The sequence below is a fragment of the Anabrus simplex genome, chromosome 3, assembly GCF_040414725.1.
Source record: "Anabrus simplex isolate iqAnaSimp1 chromosome 3, ASM4041472v1, whole genome shotgun sequence".
Taxonomy (NCBI): Eukaryota; Metazoa; Arthropoda; class Insecta; order Orthoptera; family Tettigoniidae; genus Anabrus; species Anabrus simplex.
Genome location: NC_090267.1, coordinates 500,762,602 through 500,782,125, shown reverse-complemented (window position 1 = coordinate 500,782,125; position 19,524 = coordinate 500,762,602). Strand labels below are relative to the sequence as shown.

Genomic DNA, 19,524 nt, shown 5'->3' with positions numbered 1-19,524 from the left:
ACCAGTTTGTAGTGAACACGCTATGAGTGCCTTGAAACGAATTACACCTATTTAAGGAATTCGATGACTAAACAAAGATTAAGTTGAGAACTCTATCTATAGGGAAGGAATCGATCTGGCATCTTAGCGAGACGCCTTACTTCGAGGCGAGAGCAATAGACATACTTGCTGAAATGAAGGCCAGGAGGATTGACCTACAAAGTATTTGTATTGGTAAAGGTGAGTTGTATGAAAATCTATTTATATCTTATTCCTCTTATTAAATCTACAGAACAATGAATTATATTGCTATTTTCTATTCTAAAAGTAAGTTGTTATTTGGCAACTCCCCGCTGCTTATTCAGTCTATATTTAAAATTAAAACGAGTCTACGTAGGGTTATAGGTTTTTATAGGTGTTGTCTTAGTTTCAGAGCCATTATTACAATATTGAATACAAATCTGCATGCGTCGAAAACAAAATGCCATATATAATATGAATGAAATCATTTAAATTGAAAAGAGAAATCTCTGTCTAGCCCATTGACTTCGCTCACGTTTGGCCACTGATTGTGATGTCTGTGTTGATTATAATTTCATTGTGCGTGCCGTGATAAGACTTGCATACGGGTTTGCCTTCAAGCACTTAAAGCAACGGTGAATTTAAAGTAAGATAGACGCTATAATTAAGAATGCACTTCCAGGATTCAGGTGCTGTAATGAAAAAGGTTTTCTATCTGTGATTGTCAGTTGTTTTCGCCTCTTATCGTTGCCAAGCAACGTGTTACTCGGCCAGTACTTAATCCTCTTGGCTGCGCTAATACTAACGGCACGTGGTCACAGCTGTTGGCTGGCTTGCCTCCGCAAAACAAGGTAATTACCTGTGCAGCCTCGTGCGTATTAATGGCAACGAAATGAATGGGCATATTTCAGAACCATTTCAAAACACTTTACTCATTCCACTGAATAAAAGTCATTTATTATTTAATACTTAGTTCACCGGTCATTTGATTTATTAACAGGGTACACGAAGGCCATACACGTATTACACACATGATCTTTAGGCAACCCATATGTTGACGGAAATCAGTATCAACTAACTCCATATACACGAATGAATTCATTCGTTACCTCGGTGTGAATTTCTCTGACAGACTTTTATTACATTAACAGAACATGAGAAATAAGCCAAAAACAGCGTTTGGATTTAGACGTCGGAAGCCCTCTCATGAGAGAAAATCAGTCATCCACTCATATTGCCATCGATGGTAACACTTTGCAAAGCACTACTAACCACGGCCAGGATATTTAATATAAACATTCTAAAAACTGACCTGAGAATTCTCATATAATGTCCTAAATACTAACATAAATGACCTAAATCGCCAATGGTTCATTATTAAAAACTAAATTATAAACATTTATAGGTACCCTATGCACAATATTCGTAAATTTTAATATTTGTAATTTTCGTATCAGAATATGTCAGTGCTTCGCTCCGGAATCTCAGTTTTCCTTAGAAACAAAGTTTGAGAAGATCTAAAGGTCGTAACTAATTTGACACCAAGTAGTGCGTAACAAGTAATGGTTTGAAAAGAAAAAGTAACTACCGAGCAATTGAGAGCGCAGGTCAAAGGTGAGAATGAGTTCGAAGCACAAATTGAGCAGATCTGAAGATAGTTTTACGTTATTTCCCATTTATACACCATTATAAATGCTAGGGCTATACCTTAATTAAGGTAACGGTTGCGTCCTTCCCACTCCTAGCTCCTAGCTCTCCCATCCTCGTCACCATAAGATGTATGGCAGTGCGACGTAAACTAAATTTAAAATTAAAAAGAGGACAATAACATTCCTACGGAGATGAAGATTCACTTTAACTTTCTTGTCCGTAGATAGAGAAACTGTTTGGATAATTATATAAAAGATCGATAAATACTTAAAATTCACCATTAATCTATATAAATAAAGTTGTAAGGGGTCCGCTGTCTGTAATTTCGTTTGTTTTGCCAATTTTTCAGATATTTATCCGTTTTAGGTCAACTAAAGACTGAATCGGTGGTTTTTATTTTTCGTGTCCGTTTGTCCGTATGACTGTCTGTTTCCATCTTGACAGCAAAACGGCTCGATAGATCTCAACTAAACTTCATATTTAGAGTATACTCATCCCGAGGAAGGTTTAGATATGCATATCATTTTAAAATCTTTGATTGGAGGGGGGATTATAGGAAAACCAACGGTTTTCCTCCACTTTCTCTTATACTGTTTCTGTAAACTCCGTGGAACGTATGTGAAACGCATCTTCATTATAAACAACTTTCGTATGTTCATAATTTACCTTACTCTTCAAATGACGGAAAAATTTACTATTTTCTGGGGGTATTATGCTCTGTATTGAGTGACCGACAACGAACCTTCAGGTTACCATGGCAGCGTCTCTGACTTCTTGCCAGCAGGGAAGAAACGTATTGCCATTTTCCCCATCATGTCTTTAAATTCGTGTTTGTTCCTTGGGTAGAAGACAAGAGAGGCGTTAATCGGCCATTCTGTGGGATATTGGCGGAGTATCGTTGGAGGTTATAACCGTCCTCGAATGGCTTAAGTAATAACACCATTAGTCATTTGCTTATCTCTTTACCTAAGAATCCCTGCGCCTTAATTTCTCCTCTGGTACTGCATTCTTATATCCATAACTCACACCAGCATAATTTATTGAGGAGGAGATACGAGAAGATGTCATAGAACCAACCCTGTAGAACACTGAAAAAGGCGTCTGATGGTGAGGTCTTTTTGCAGATATATCGTACAGTTTCAAAGCAGTAACTCTCGAAATAAAGGTCTACACTTCTAGAGTGTGTCTGTACATTGACTATGTTGGCGAAATTTCCGTACAGTTATCCGCTTCAGGTGTAATAAATTACCATCTGCATATTTTTAGCTTTGGTGTCTGTTTGCTTGTTTGTTTGTTTGTTTCTTTGTCTGTCTTTGAGGAAATATTCTAAGCAGTGCAACTGTCTGTCTTTGAGAAAATATTCTAAGCAATGCAACTGTCTGTCTTTGAGGAAATATTCTAAGCAATGCAACTGTCTGTTTTTGAGTAAATATTCTAAGCAATGCAAATGTCTGTCTTTGAGGAAAAATTCTAAGCCAAGCAAATGTATAACTTTTGTCCCCGGAAAATATTGATATATGCGTGCAATTTTAACGACGATGCAGACCTTCGTTTCGGGATAATTGGTGGCTAATCGGTAAGGCGTATCACAAATTAGAAAGCACGATCACGTTTCATTTTGTAGAGATCTACAACTCGGTCCGCTGAGTTTTTGTCGCATTTCGACCCCTTATACGTTAAGTAGAGCTGTATTTCTCGAATTCAACTTAATTTTGTACTTTTACACATATATATTATCATTTGGCACCCTTATAGGAAAGATAGAATCATGATAATCGGCACTCACATTGACATGACCAGTGACAGGAGTATTAAAACGATAAAGTAGTATGTGAAAACTGTACAAAATTTCACCCCATTCAATGACTCTAACTCAATCTAATCCATAAATATAGGAGATACGAGAATATGTCATAGAACCAACCCTGTAGAACACTGAAAAAGACGTCTGATGGTGAGGTCCTTTTGCAGATGTATCGTACAGTTTCAAAGCAGTAACTCTCGAAATAAAGGTCTACACTTCTAGTGTGTGTTTGTACATTGAGTATTTTGGCGGAATTTCCGTACAGTTATCCGTTTCAGGTGTAATAAATGACCATCTGAATATTTTTATCTTTGGTGTCTGTTTGTCTGTCTGTTTGCTTGATTGTTTGTTTGTTTGTTTGTTTGTTTGTTTGTTTGTATATAACTTGGAAACTACTGGATATACTTCCACAAAACTTCATATTTAGAATCCACCTGTCCTCGCATAGGTTTTATGGCAAATCTTGTTTCTAAATCCCTGGGCTGACTGGGGGGTTATACGAAACCGAAACCGTGAATTTTGCACTCCCACAAAATATAAACAACCAAACTTAATGGAAATCTATCTGCCTTAATGGAAATTAGTTTCTAAACCTTTTTCTCATGTGCATCATTTCGATGCGAGGATTAATGGGGGAAATATAATTAACAGACCGTTTCTTCGTACAAGTCCCACCGGACTTAAGAGCGGGTGCGTGTGAAGCGTATTTCTTACAACTTGAAAACTACTGAAGATATTTGAACCAAACTTTATAATTATCATCCACCTGTCCAAAGGTAGGCTTTAAAGGTCAATAACATTTCATGTTCCCGGAATGGACTGGCGGTTTATAGAGAACCGAAATGGTGATTTTACACTTCCACAATATATACAGTACAACACCAACCTGACTGAAAATCGACCAAGCTTAATGGAAATCCATTTCTAAAACTTCTTTTTCATGTACATTTTTTCGACAGGAAGATTAATAAGGGAGATGTCATGAGTGGTCGGTTCTTGCAGGTTAAGTCCAGCGGACATAGACCAAAAGTGTTGTAGCTGAAGCAGATTCCTTATCTATCTATATAAATAAAATCGTAGCGACTGTGTGCCTGTACATTGAATATTTTGGCGAAATTTTTGTACAGCAACTCGTTTAACGTACAATTATGACCATATGCATACTTTTTGGTTTAGCTTCCTGAAAGTCCTAATTTTTACCCTCCTCGCCCCAAATCCAGATTGCGGCATAATCTGCCGCACGGACAAGAAAATTGAAATTGGAAAAATTATACGTTTTATTCTGTAAATTTTTCACTTTTATCCCCGAAGAATGTGTTTAAAACTCCCCTACCCGATTGTGTTTGGCTGTAGACAAGAGTGCACGCCATTATAAACAAATGTACCCATCTAAAATGTGACTGGCATTAGGTATAGTGGCCTGCTATTTTGATGGAAACTCACCAACTTGGTGTGACTGGCAGTAAGCTGGCTGGCAGTAGGAAAAGGGGCCTGTCATTATAATGATAACTGCACAACTCAATTTCGACTGGTAGTAGGGAAGTTACCTGCCATTATAATAAAAACTCCTCAACTGTAATCTGACTGGAAGTAGGAAAGGGGGCCTGCCATTGTAACAAAAACTCCCCAAATAGATTGTGACCGCGCAGTAAACAATGGGGCCTGCAAATATAATGTAAACTTCCAAACTCGATTGTGAGTGGCAGTAGGCAAGTTAGCCTGCCGTTATAATCACAAATCCATAACATTTTACATTGGAACCTCCCCATGCTGTTTCTCGGATTACGCTCTTTCGTTATTCATGTCACAAGTATCAACCTTACTTACAGATAATTTAAAAAAAAACATGATATCTACATTCCTACTATACAAATATGCAGGTTTATTATACAGTCACAGTTTTTAAAAAACAATATGATATCTACATTCCTACTATACAAATACACAAGTCTATTATACAGTCACAGATACAAAAGTTCAAGAGCTAGATAATTCTTGCCCAGTATTGGGCGACGTCAATAGCGTTGGGGGAGGCTGCAATCAAGTCTTTCATAGTGCACTTTTAAGGACATAAAACACACTGACATAGATGTTGGATCGTCTGCTGTTCTTCGCACTCACAAAGTGATGAATCGCTTGAGAAACCCCACTTCCGCAAATTTACTTTTGTTCTGCCGACTTCTGTGCGGAGTCTGTTAAGGGCTTTCCATTCTGTCCACTTCTCCTGTTGTCCACATGGAAGACTTTCCTTCGGCTCCATCCAGTTAGAAAGCTGGTTGATTCTTTCTTTCCACATTTTGACCCTAGAATTCTCTGCTTTCCCCCTCAAGGTTAACTGATGTGCGGAGAAAACGTTTTCTAGATTTTAGCCTCTGTGTGTTTGGGTGATATCCATAGAGAGGGTGTGCTTCTGAAGAAGATGATTGGAGCCTTTTTTGTTGGCTGCTACCTCCCTACGAATCTCACCGGGAGCAATAACAGCTAAAAGTTGGACCTTCTCAACGAGTGTAGGTTTCAAACATCCAGTAATGATCCTCCAGCTTTCGTTTAGAGCGACGTCGACCTGCTCTGTATGAGCTGACCTTTACCAAACCAGGGAGGCATATTCTGCAGTGTAGCATAGAGCTAGAGCTGATGTTCTAATTGTTTGTGGTTGTGTTCCCCAACTTGTTCCTGATAATTTTCATAGAATGTTGTTTCTAGCAGCTATCTTTTGTTTTAAGTTTTGACAATGTTTCTTATACGTTAATGTGCGATCCAGCATAACTCCCAGGTACTTTGGTGTAAAGCAGTGTTCCAGTAAATTCCCTTTCCATAGTACTTTGAGTTTCTGAGAGGTCTGTGCATGCCGCAGATGGAACGCACAGATTTGAGTCTTAGCTGGATTTGGTTTGAGTTGGTTTTTCTCATAATAGGTACCTAGCTCTTCTAATGCAGCAGTTAAAGAGATCTCTACTTCATGAAAGGTATCAGTTTGAACAGCAAGTGCAAGGTCATCGGCATAGACAAAGCTTTCAGTATTTTCTGATAATGGCTGGTCATTAGTGTAGATGTTGAAAAGAAGAGGAGCCAGTACACTGCCTTGAGGTAGTCCATTCCTCTGATTTCTCCATCTGATTCGGCGTCCTTGGAATTCAACAAAAAAGCGACGATTTTTCAGGCGAGTAGCTATCATCTTGGTTACCTTGATATCAGTAATCATTTTTTAAAGTTTGTGTAATAGTATCCTGTGATTTACTATATCGAAGGCGGCTGAGAGATCCACAAAAGCCACACCAGTGATCTTCCTCATTTCAAACCCGTCCTCAATGGGCTGGATTAGAAGTAAAATCTGTGCTGTGCAACTTTTTCCTGGGCGGAAGCCACATTGCTGAGGGATTAGGACTTTGTCTACTGCTCCCAATAAACGATTGAGCAACATTCTTTCCATTATTTTGTACAGGTGGCAGAGTAAGGAGACTGGTCTGAAATTTTTGGGGTCCGAAGGTTCCTTTCCAGGTTTAAGAAATGCGATCACCCTGGATTTTCTCCATATTTTTGGAATTTTTACGGAAGTAAAACAGTTGTTGAAGAAGTTTAAAAGCCATGCCCGTGTGGTTGAACTGAAGTGTTTTATCTGTTCTATTGTGATATCACCTAATCCCACCGCTTTTCCATTTTTGCTACATTGAATCGCTTTCTGTACTTCCGTTATTTCAAGTGACCGGGATAGGTTACTGGACTTCATTACCTCGTTTTCTAGGATATTATGTTCCATTTTCCTTATTGGGTGATTTGTTTTCCCATTGATGACAGGTTGATTTGCGATTTGGTTTGCCGTAACATTCGCATGAACTGGTCCCTTGGTTGTATCGTTGCTAAGTCGTTTAAGAAGCTTCCAAGCCTTTCGGCTATCCCTTGACATGTCTGTTGAGGAAAACGGTTTCCTTCCAGCTGAGATAGCGACTTCACTTAGTGGATCTTCCTGAAACAGTGAAATATATGTGTTCATTTGGGCAGCCGTGTCTGAAGTTAGACCTTGTATATAGTTAACTTTGCATCCTCGTGGTATGGAAACGTCAGAAGCTTCCTTCACAGCTTCAACAAACTGATCATAAAACTCTGGTGTTGGGTGGATATCAGATATTATTTTATCAAGAGTTGAGCTGAACTTCTGCAAGTCTGCTTTCTTGAAATATCTTCTTCGAAACAGAAACTTCATTGGTTGAATTGTTGAGAAAAGTTGACACATTATGGGCCGATGCTGGGTATTTGGAATGGGATTGCACATTGATTTCACACATTGCTGTGCCACGTGTTCACTCACAAATATCAAGTCTGGGTTGAAGCCTCGTCGCCATCTACTGCTGTTGAAGGATGGAGATAGTTTGGGGTCATGTATAAGTTGTAATTGGAAATAATCAGCCCATTCTAACACAGCTTATCCGTTATTATTAACATCTGTATATCCCCATGCACTATTATGGCTGTTGAAGTCACCAACCACAAAGTTTGTCTTTTGCTTGTAGTAGTTATCTGGAATTTTGAAGGAGAAATCTATATTTGGTGGTTTGTAGACACCCGAAACGGTGCAGTTTCTGAGTTCCACAGTTATTATCTCGATTTCATTTTTAGTTGTGGCCGCAACAGACAAAATTTGTAAATTTGGTTTGGCAAAAACAGCCCTGCCATACTGTCTGTGGGGAATCTCGGCTACCAGTCTCATTCTCGCTATTTTTGGTCGCCGTAGTTGCTCATTCCTGTGAGTTTCCTGAAGGCATAATATATTACATTTGTACGTTTGACAAAGCTGATATAACATTCCTTCTTTAGGTGGAGATAAACCTTCAAAATTTACAGATATAATGGTTAGCGTTAGTCTTGATAAAGACTGTTCTGAATATAACGATTGGGTCATATTGACTGGTAGATACTTCTGAATGCTGACGTTCAGTTGAGTACTGGATTTTTAATCCAGGTACTTATGTAGAGGCACCACGGGCAGGATTCAGCTTCACCCCCTCGGATAACGCTAAGAGACATGCAATTTTACAACAATCTTATTTACTGCATGTACAGTATTTACTTCGATATTCGAATACATTGTATAATACCGTAGCGAAGCACGGGTAGATTTGCTAGTAAAAAATAAAAATGACAAAACAATGACATAAAACCGGAAGTACAATATTTACTTAAAATTATAAACACATGACTTGATGGTGACCAGGTGCCATAATGCTTACGTCAACTCTTGGCGACTGAATGAACGGACTGCCTCCTCATATCTCGGTCTTCAGATCCTACCGTGACAAGTTTATGTTGGATTTGATGGAGTCTCACCTCGTCTTCGAGACCCCTGCACCATCCCAAGCATTATAGTATTTACCAATGAATCAGAGTGTCTCATAATGTGTCTAAAATATGACAGCTATAATCTTGTAATGGATACCTCAAGAGACAGATCTTGTTTGATCTTTTGAATGACCCATGCATTTGTCTTCTTAGCTGCCCAAGGGATACGCAATATCCTTCTCGAATGCCAGAGCTTAAATTCATCAGTTAACTTTCCTATCTCGCTTCCTTCCTCTCTTTCACAACCATACGTAGCTATGGGAAAGACTAATGCCTTAACCATTCTGACTTAAATATGCATATATACATCAGAACACTTAAAGATATGTCCAGGCCTTTGAAACCTGCTATTCCAAGGGAAAGTATTCGGGGAATTTCAGGACTGTTTGAGACACTTCTACTGATCGTTGATCCCAAAAAAGAAGACTATTTACCTCTTCGATTTATAATAATGTTCGATGGTGAACCTGCTGTCTTGATCTTAAAACTGAATAATATGCTTTTCAGTAATTTAGCGGGAATATAAAGGATATGTGTTTAAGTTAATAACTCATTATAACTGAAGATTAATAAAGCCTTTCTCATGAATGTGGATAAAATGATAAAACATACCTACAGCTTCATGTTGATACACTGGAAACCAAATCGTATGCGTATAAAGTATAAAAGAGCTTGGCACTTGGCAGAAGTTCCGTGGGAATTACTTATCGAAGAGTTTAATGTGTGTAGAATCCTTAAAACATCCATAATGTCTCAATTAACCTATGTGTGCCTTGGACTGTGAATGACTTCAAAGACCTCAACGATGTCATGAGATGGTCAGCAGACAATAATATGACGAAAAGACTTGTTGTAGGTTACACCAAGAGGAAATGCACTCTCACTATTAATTACTGTGTTGATGGGGTGTATGTTCCTCAAGGAGATCTCTGTATATACGTAGGGGTTAATATATACAAATATATTCGTTGGGGAAATCACATAAACGACTTTCTAATAAAGGTTAATTTGATTACGAGAGTTTTTAAAGTTATACTAAGGACAGAAATATATAGCGTGTGAGTCTCTGGTAAGACTCCAATTAGAGTACGGTTCCAGTGTATGGGACCCACTCCAAGATTATTTGATTTCAGGTCCGGGAAAAGATCCAAAGGAAAGCAACCCGTGTAACATTTTAAGATCTGTGTTGATGTCTGTGAAGTACTGGGGGATGTCATATTCGTATTCTCCGAAATTTAAATGCCAGTCGCATCACACTGAATATTTGTTTTATTTGTACTTGCTGTGGAAATTGCGTTTTGTTTTTTCGACACATGAAGTACTGGAGTTTGATTCTTGATGTTTTAGTTAATTCGGTCCGGATTTGGAGAAGAGATCATTTCTCTTTTGTTTTAACTCATTTGCTTTTGTGGCGTTAATATTACCTTGCGTTTTGAAAATATTCTATGTGTTCTTGTTCACGAAACTGACGACTATGTATTTTTTTGTTTTCATGTGAGGTTTTTCTAGTGTTTTCTTTGTTTCCTTCATAATCGATCTACTGTATCCGGTGGGTGGTTGTTTTCTGTGGTAATTTACTTTATTGTCAGCATTTCATTGCTGAAATCTGTTTTGCTTATTGGTATGGATATTGCTCTGTGTATGATTGTATTAAGTCCTGGTAATTTGTGCATGCATGGGTTTGTGGAATCCGTACAGACACGGGTGAGGTTTCTTTTTTTTTTTTTTTTTTTTTTTTTTGCAATGACGGTGTGTCTCTATCCCCCGTAATGAAATAAAAACACGTAACTCATTAATGTCTCGAACGCCATCAGCGATACTAAGGATGTGAATTAGATTTGTTTTTCCTTGTTTCAGAATATTTCCATTCTGGTGGTACTTCTGTACAGTTGGCGGATTGGAGTCAACGTTAAGAAGTACGTTGATCTCCAGGACGTGTATTATGGTGAGTAGATTCATTCACTAATTTTGCGTTATTCTAGAAGGTAGCAATGTTACAACACACGTTACAACTTTGGCAATGTTGGACGGCATACTTTAAGACGATGGGTTCAAACTTTTTGTATATGGTATCTTCTGGACCCACACCAATATTATGGGATCAAGTGTCCAGTGTAAGGGCATTCTAAACCAACATTCACAAAGTTATTCTTGAGAATATCGAAATTAATATCTTGCAAAAAAAATGAAGGCCAGGCCGATATGATAGAAAGTCCTTGTTCAAATTCCTCCCGTGAAGAAGTTTATTTCTCCTATTGGCGCTCTCAAGCCGATCATAAGGCACGTGAAGATTTAGCAACACCGCCTCGCAAGGCCCATATGAAGTCGCCCGCGAAGCGATCTGGTGGACTAACTTCAGCAGATGATAAAATTACAACGGCGCGAGATATCGACGTAATTATTTCAAATAACCTATCAGTATGACCAACGTTCTAACTTTCATACACTCGGTTCAGGTTGTTTTCTACCACTCTGTATGTGCACCTCTTAAGAACGATGTAAACAGGAATCTTTATAATACAACATTTAGTTAATTTCATTCATTGAAGCTGACAATAACTTCTTTGTTTAGTTCATTACGGCTGACTTCTTGCCACAATAGTCTGTAATTTTTGTTGGATATCATAGTTCATTATGAAACAAGATTATTTTCTATTTTATTAAACTGACTTCGGACATCGGTACGTAATATTTATATCTGTAAACAGTCCGATAATTGTTACACTGAGCTACATTTTAAAACGAATACATCGTTTTCAGCAATAAAAACAAAATTTGGAAGTTCGACAGTATGAACATCTTGCTCGCAAAATATTATAAACAATTGAAACTCGAAGGTAGGTGTTAATCCGTCCCTGAATGTGACAACGTGGCGGACTGTTGCCAGCCAAAGCTTCTTTATGGATAAAACAACTGGAGACCGCTTAACTCCTTCACACTTTCGTACGTTAGTTCTCTCTGCTTGAACTACACTGTGGCCAATAGAGAATCATTGTAAAGTAAAATTTCCATATAAAAATTCAGCTTTCGGTAAGTTATATTGCCTTCCTAGTTGGACGTTTTGTTCAAGTAAGGAAGTGTGGTGTATTTAACTCAGGATGTGAAATACATACAACGTACAGGCTTGTGCTGAATTTTTCCTACAGTCGTCTTACATCAGAATAATCTCTGCCTTTTCCGTGTTTGAAGGGGCTGCCTGGCCGAGGCGGTAAAGGCACGCTCGGTTCGCCCGGAAGGACGTGGGCTCGAATCCCTGTCAGGAAGTCGTAAAATTTAAGAAAGGAGATTTCCACTTCCAGTGGTGCAAATGGCCCTGAGGTTCACTCGGCCTACAACAAAAATGAGTACCAGGTTAATTCCTAGGGGCAAAGGCGGTCGGGCGTAGAGCTAACCACTCTACCCCATCACGTGCCGCGGTTAACAATGGTGGAAGCCCTTACCTTCCACTCCTCCAAGGGCCTTCATGGCCTGTACGGAGGTGACTTTGTCTTTTCCGTGTTTGAAAATACCATTTTTAGCACAGCACTCTTGTATTTTCAGCAATTATTTAAAAGAAACGTTTTCTCAGTTTGTAAGGTTGTAGAAAGGAGTAAACGCCTTAATGGAGTATAAGTCTGATTATTTTGTGAACTGTCCTGAGTACAAAGCCAAAACAGAATTAGAAGAAACGCAAGCGCTACGTACGGCGGATACGAGAACTGAATCAAACATACCACTGCCGACTGGATCCCTCCCTCCGCTAGAGCGATGCATCAAGTCTGGCCGTGAACATACGCTACATTACGGCTAAAATCGGAATCATTGCGATCGTCTTAAACTTTATTATTATTTTATTATTTGTAGTATTATTAACAAATGCACAGCAATTGGGTAATATCTCGGTGGCAATGTCACTTACAGTAGTGTGATAATGTGATTACCCAACAACTACTACTGCTATTGCACGAGTAGAACAAGCAATTCTTTCGAAAGAAAATATTACAAGAAATACAACCGGTACTAGTTTAACATTTTAATCCATCATCATCATATTTACAAGAAATACATTTTAACATTTTAACAGTTTAACATTTTAATCCAGCATCATCATATACAGATTCAAACACAACATAGCATTGTGCAGCCCCTGGTCATAAATCACGTTTGTTAATAATACGCGAATTAACTTCTCACGTATTTTTACACGTGAATTACACATTAAAATTGCTGGGTATTTTACTGCTTTGAATTTTTCTGACGATATTAGGGGGGTTTACATTTAAAAATTTACAATTTTCTACTGAAAATTATACTTCCATACATTTTTAATAAACTATAAATAAATAAATAAATAAATAAGTAAACTTACAACCTGCTTTCCAGTCAGTGACCGGGTCATGAGTGGAATTAATGAGGCTCCATCTAGCGGCACGGATAGGAACTGTGCCGGCTACCGAAGCCTCTCGGACTCCTCTGGGGGTAATGATTAATGAATGACAAATGAAATTTTATTGGGGAGTGTTGCTGGAAAACATACAACCTGCTTTCCAGTCAGTGACCGGGTCATGGGTGGAATTAATGAGGCTCCATCTAGCGGCACGGATAGGAACTGTGCCGGCTACCGAAGCCTCTCGGACTCCTCTGGGGGTAATGATTAATGAATGACAAATGAAATTTTATTGGGGAGTGTTGCTGGAATGAAAGATTAGAGGGAAAACTGGAGTGCCCGGAGGAAAACTTGTCCCCCCTCAGCTTTGTCCAGCACGTGGAGTGACCGAGATTGAGCCACGGAAGCCAGCGGTGAGAGGCCGACGCGCTGCCGCCTGAGCCATGGAGGCTCACTTTTAATGAACATCTTTACTTCTCCTGACACTCTGTCTGTGAAAGTTGTTCTTCAAAACTCCTAGTTTAAGAAATATTGGCAGTGGTAATGTCAGGTGATATACTGTACATACAGTACTGTGGCGTGATGAACCGCTGCGTCCGCCATGCTAACGTACAGCTAGGGAAAGTGGGGAAAAGCTAGCAAGAGCCAATCACACGCATATCACCAAGGAAGGTCCACTCTCTCCCTACTACCGTCACCAGGCAGAGGAAAGCCGTTCGCGAATTAGTTATCGGTCCTGCCGTCGCTGTCTGGATAGCCTGCCCCCTTATTGCACGTCTCCGACATCATAGGAGACTCTGGATGGCGCGCCGAGAACATTCGTTTTCGGGAAGATTGTGGGAAGCAAGTCCTTTCCCGAAGCATCCAGATGGGGTTGGCCCAGGTATACGGGGTCACTCATAAACCCAGACCGAACGCACCAACGTTGTTTGTACTCTGGGCTACAGTAGCTGCACTATGGGGAACGCGCGCATAGTTCTTGACCTTGCAAGCAGCCTGCACGTGTTCGATCTAGCAAGCATCTGTTGCCAGTCTGAATCTCAGGTATTGACATAGTGTGACAGTTATTATTGCAACACCGTATTTTCGTATGTAAAATTCTGGTTTCGTCGTAATGGTCGTTATTGGTGTCCAAACAATCCAAATGGTATTTATGATGCCCCTCATTATTGCTGTTTGTTGTGCAAGACGAATAATTGGGCCTGTTGTTTTCGAGACGACAGTAAATGCAGAGAGGTGTCGCCGTTCTTCCGTCAGTTAACGGAGGAAAAAAACTCGCGTAGATGGTTTAAACATGATACAGCCTCTGCTCATACAGCAGAAGATTCCCTTCTTACAATCTCGGAAGAGTCTGAGACAGAATCATCAGTGCTGATCTATTTCTCCCTCGCTCTCCAGATGTAATAGTGCGTGATTTTGAAAGAAACATGTATCGAACAAATCCTCACACATTGCAGGAACTGAAAGAAAACGTTACGAATGAAATCAGAAACATTACAGTGGCAGAACTCACCCGCGTCAGCCAGAACGTGATTAGCCTGCATAACGCATTAAGAATTACACATCCTGCATCTCTTATAAGGTGAGGTTTGTGTACATGCTGAAAGCAGCGCGGCCACGGCCGGCTGAGGCAGCTGCCGTAGAGCAGAGAACAAACAGCGTGTGTTCGATCCGGGTTTATATGAGAGACCCTGTCTACGCGCAACAGCCATCGGGTGCATATCGAGCAGGCAGTGTGACTTTACAGAGCCATCTTTCAGAGTAACGTAGAATGATCCGCATATACTCACGGCTACTTGATGCGTCGCTCTAGCTGGCTTGGAGCGCAGCGAGCGATCCAGTTGGCCGTGATATATTACTTCCACAGAACCCTCTACCGGCTTGGCATAGAAAGAACAGCAGAGACTAACGCGTAACGACGTAGGCATCGTATTATTCGAATAAATGACTATTTTACGCAAATAATGGACGTAATAAAATAAACTATACTTTTCTAGTAATACTGAGATGGAGACATTTCTTCTGAGATATAACACATAGGGGTTAGTATTACGGTTTTCTCATAATATTGCGTTACAATTTCAAGTTATTCTCAGGACAGCCGACAGTGGGGACCAGCCTCTCTTCATCTCCCGAATGCAGAGGCGTATAGCCATGGTAGAGCCATGGCCACTCCTCCTCTGCTCGGTTGACCGGTCGGAGTGCAGAGCTGTCGGACCACGGACCAGCTGTGGTCACTAGTGGACTGAGACTGAGACTGGACTGTATCCGCCAACCAACCTCGCAGGTTACCTTTGCCTTATACAGTTGGCCGTGCGGTTAGGGCCGCGCAGCTGTGAGCTTGCATCCGGGTGACAGTGGGTTTGAACCCCACTGTAGGCAGCCCTGAAAATGGTTTTCCGTCGTTTCCCACTTTTACACCAGACAAATGCTGGGACTGTACGTTATTTCAGGACACCGCCGCTTCCTTCCCACTCCTAGGCCTTTTCTGTCCCATCGTCGCCATAAGACCTATCTGTGTCGGTGCGACGTAAAGCAACTAGCAAAAAAAAAAAAAAAAAAAAAAATACTCTGCGCTACGGCAGTTGCCTCAGCCGAACTTATGTCGCGCGCGGCCACCTTTTAACGTGTGATACAACTTGTCTCTCCCTAATCCATGTACACGTCTAAAACATGTTACTTTCTACTGCTCTAGATCAAGAACCCAACAACATAGTAATTCACCAGTGTTAAACTCAATGAAAATATTTAATAAATATAGCAATGAGTGCAGACTAGGTAGGCCTATATTTTCAACTACATACACATCCATAGTAAAACAATCTAAACAAAGAACTTAATTGCTTCCTGTTCTAAGTTAAAATCCCACTTTGCTGTTTCCTATTGTTAAGCTCATAACTTTAGTCATCTTTCTAGTTTCTAGTTATACCATCTACTTCATTATCATTATTCGATAACATCACTACCATCATGTATAATCACAATACTAATGCACCTTTAAAGCAGTTCGTAAATCATTTTAATTATAATATATTAAATACCTTGTTATACCATGTGCATATGTAACTGAATATTTGTAATATTATGTTAGTGAAGAAAAGTGTATTTTTATTTCATTTATGACTTTATTTTGCAAGGACATTCATAAGAGATATTATAATTTTAATTTAATATTTGTTTTTATCTAATGTAATAATATATGTATATGTGTTTCACATCATTAGGTTTGTACCTGTCTGAAGCACTACATGTTATAAGAGATGCCGGAAGTGTCGCACATTCTAGCTGACGCTAATGAGTTCTGCCATTGTAATGTTTCTCATACCGGGCGAGTTGGTCGTGCGCGTTGAGGCGCGCCGCTGTGAACTTGCATCCGGGAGATAGTGGGTTCGAATCCCACTGTCGGCAGCCCTGAAGATGGTTTTCTGTGGTTTCCCATTTTCACACCAAGCAAATGCCGGTGTTGTACCTCAATTAAGGCCACGGCCGCTTCCTTCCAACTCCTAGGCCTTTCCTATCCCATAATCGCCATAAGACCTGTCTGTGTCGGTGCGACGTAAAGCTCGCAGCAAAAAATGTTTCTCATTTCATTCCTATAGTTTTCTTTCAGTTCCTCTCCTGCAAACACAACACATTTCACAAAATAATATCGAAACCTCTGTGTGTGTGTTTATATATGTGTATGTGTGTGCATGCGTGCTTGTGTTTGTGTGTACTCTTCAGCGTCAGAACAGAATAATAATTGGCTTGTCGCTATTGCTACGAAGAAATAATCAAATGTGCCATTCTGGCGCTGTGGGATAAAACAACTAACACTCGATGTGCTTAAGTTTCCTTTAGGTGCGGACTGTCAGATAAGCAAGCGAAGTTAGTTGTATGCACTGAAGGAATCACAAAAAAAAAAATAAGAAAAAAAATCATCGTCTGAGAGAATACCAATTTACTGCACAATGGCTAACATTGTGCGTGGACAGTCGATGAAACCTGTCGTCCCCAGTTTTATCCCCGGCCAAATGTCTCGTGATCTAGAACACTCGCCTCGAAGCCGCAAATTTGGGATCCCTCGCTGAGTCCAGGTTATAAAGCAACCTTAGACAGTAAACAAACTAAAAAATAAATGAAATGTTTCCGTACATTAGGAAAGTATGAATTTTTTAGACTTCCGTTTGTAGTATTTTCCAACTTGCTGTCCCACAGGCGAATGATTTCCTCCCTCAGTTCTTGTTGGATTGTACTAATATGACTTCAGGGTAGTTTGCAGCTTGTTTACCGAATTGGTCTGCAAGTTCGTTTCCTTGGTCGTCAACATGCATGCTCGTATATAACATGAGACGTAAGCCGTTGAGAGCGTAGGCCAGCTGAATATGGGGAATGAATGATATTTCTAAAAAAATAATGCACAATAAAAGCTCGACATAGTGGGACAGCTGGCACGGTAATGAGTTCTTCGCGAGTTGAGAGCTACAGACTGAAGTTTACCACGTGGAGGTGCAAACAGCGAGCTGTGAAGGCACACATATTTCAACTTGAAACGGAAGTGCCAAACAACTGTGATGAATTACTTCACGCTTTCTCTAACGCATTAATAAGTAGCCGATGACTAAACGGAGTGTTTTTAAGATAACATCAATGCGTTGCGGTAGATAAAAGTGGAGCCTTAAACGTATAACTTATCCAAACTTTAATGTTGTTTTATATCTTACAGAATCATCTCTAGTTTCATAAATCATTCTCAAGAACTTGGGAGCAATTAAGAAAGGCGTTTATATTTGAAAACCATGAAAACAGAGATATAATGGAAAGTAGAATAAATTAAAAAGATTTTACTTGTAAAATGCTTCCTGCCATTCAGAGCTTGATAGAAGCTTTGATAGCAGTGGCATATGCTGGGATAAAGACGTGGGCTACACACTAGACTTAGGTTACCGCTTTTCGACAGCTGCTTTACGCTGTAAGCGTTTTGAGCTGCAGCCAACGGAGAAGCCTGCTGTGTTGCCAAGGCTGTTTCACACGCCACTGCCCTGGCCAATACTCAACACCTGAACGGTGGAGATGGTAGCGTAAGGTTTAGAAAGTAAAAGTCCAGCTTTGTGGCTTAATGGATAGAAAGCTTGCCTTCGTAACGATGGCCCCCATTCAATTTTCAAAATCAACTACTTCGTACTCTTAATTCACCTGGCTTGGGAACTGGGTGTTTATGACGTCCTCGCCACTCATTTCATTCTCACTAGGACACCACCAATCTTATGCAGATGCCACGCCCCATTATTATTTATTATTATTATTATTATTATTATTATTATTATTATTATTATTATTATTCAATTAAAATTGTGAATTTTGCTGCATTATCAGCGGTCGTACCCATCGTTCACTGGTTTATTCGGTTCCTCGAGAAATCAGTGGTTGTTTCCAACCCATGATCGCGGATTCTATTCCAACCAACAAGAGAGAATACTAAACCTGAAAGACTGTTTCATTTTAGCAGAATTACCTATAAAAAGAAAACTGTATTACTCCTATAACAGCAGCCCTGCAGTTCCTCCAAGGATGTAGAAGTAAACGCGAGTGAAATACCAGCACTCTGTTATCTATATAATTACATCAGAGGTATGAGACGAGGAAGTATATCAATGAGTTACGCATGGTTGTTAGTTAGCTGTTGCGATCTGACGGAGCAAAGCCTAGCACAGCTAACCCTCCGGGTCCTCGTACCTAACGGACATACAGCAGCATGACGCGTGAGGTGGGTTGGACTTGGACTGCAATATCAGACTCCGATGTTTTGTTCTCATAAAAACGCGCGACTTCTTTCTCATCGCTTTTAAGTATTGTAAATGCAACAATGTGTCAGATGCTTAAATGTGCTATAGATTTTCATTGTTCTCATTTGAGGTTTGTTCTTCACCGATAGTCTTGGTAACCCTCAGTATACGCCACTCGTTGATAGCAAGTAACATAAACTTTGCATGGGTAGTCCATTAGGCTCCATGTTCTTTAGGCTCTCTGTTCTTACTTCGCGATTAAATACATCTGAATGCGTAAACAGACAAACAGCGTGGAGAAACCCAAAACACTGTTCGCTGTACTAAGAAATTCCCGCATGAAGCTCACGTGGGAGGTACAACCAGCGGAGAGAACAATTTTACTCGCTCGAATATGCAGACGATTAGGGATGATTCACATTTGGGTGCGGCCACGGTATGGTATCGCTACAGTCACGGTCCAGTCAGATATTACTGCGCTGATTCGATGGGAACTGTACACACTAGCAATCACAGTACGAACACGTACAAGCAACGATCCTCTGAAAGAATATTTGACTGGAGTGTGGTCCTACCGTTCCATGACTGGGCCGGCAGTGTGCATT

The 19,524-nt window shown here is 40.0% G+C and overlaps 1 protein-coding gene across 1 annotated transcript in view; it reads left to right on the top strand.

The window, feature by feature from the left end:
* The window catches only part of LOC136867479 (uncharacterized), a 1,202,473-nt gene that overhangs the window by 385,318 nt on the left and 797,631 nt on the right, over window positions 1–19,524 (top strand). Inside the window, exon 2 of the mRNA XM_067144689.2 lies at window positions 10,646–10,733. Within this exon, the coding sequence (XP_067000790.1) occupies window positions 10,646–10,733 (88 nt within the window). The remainder of the gene's footprint in view (window positions 1–10,645; window positions 10,734–19,524) is intronic.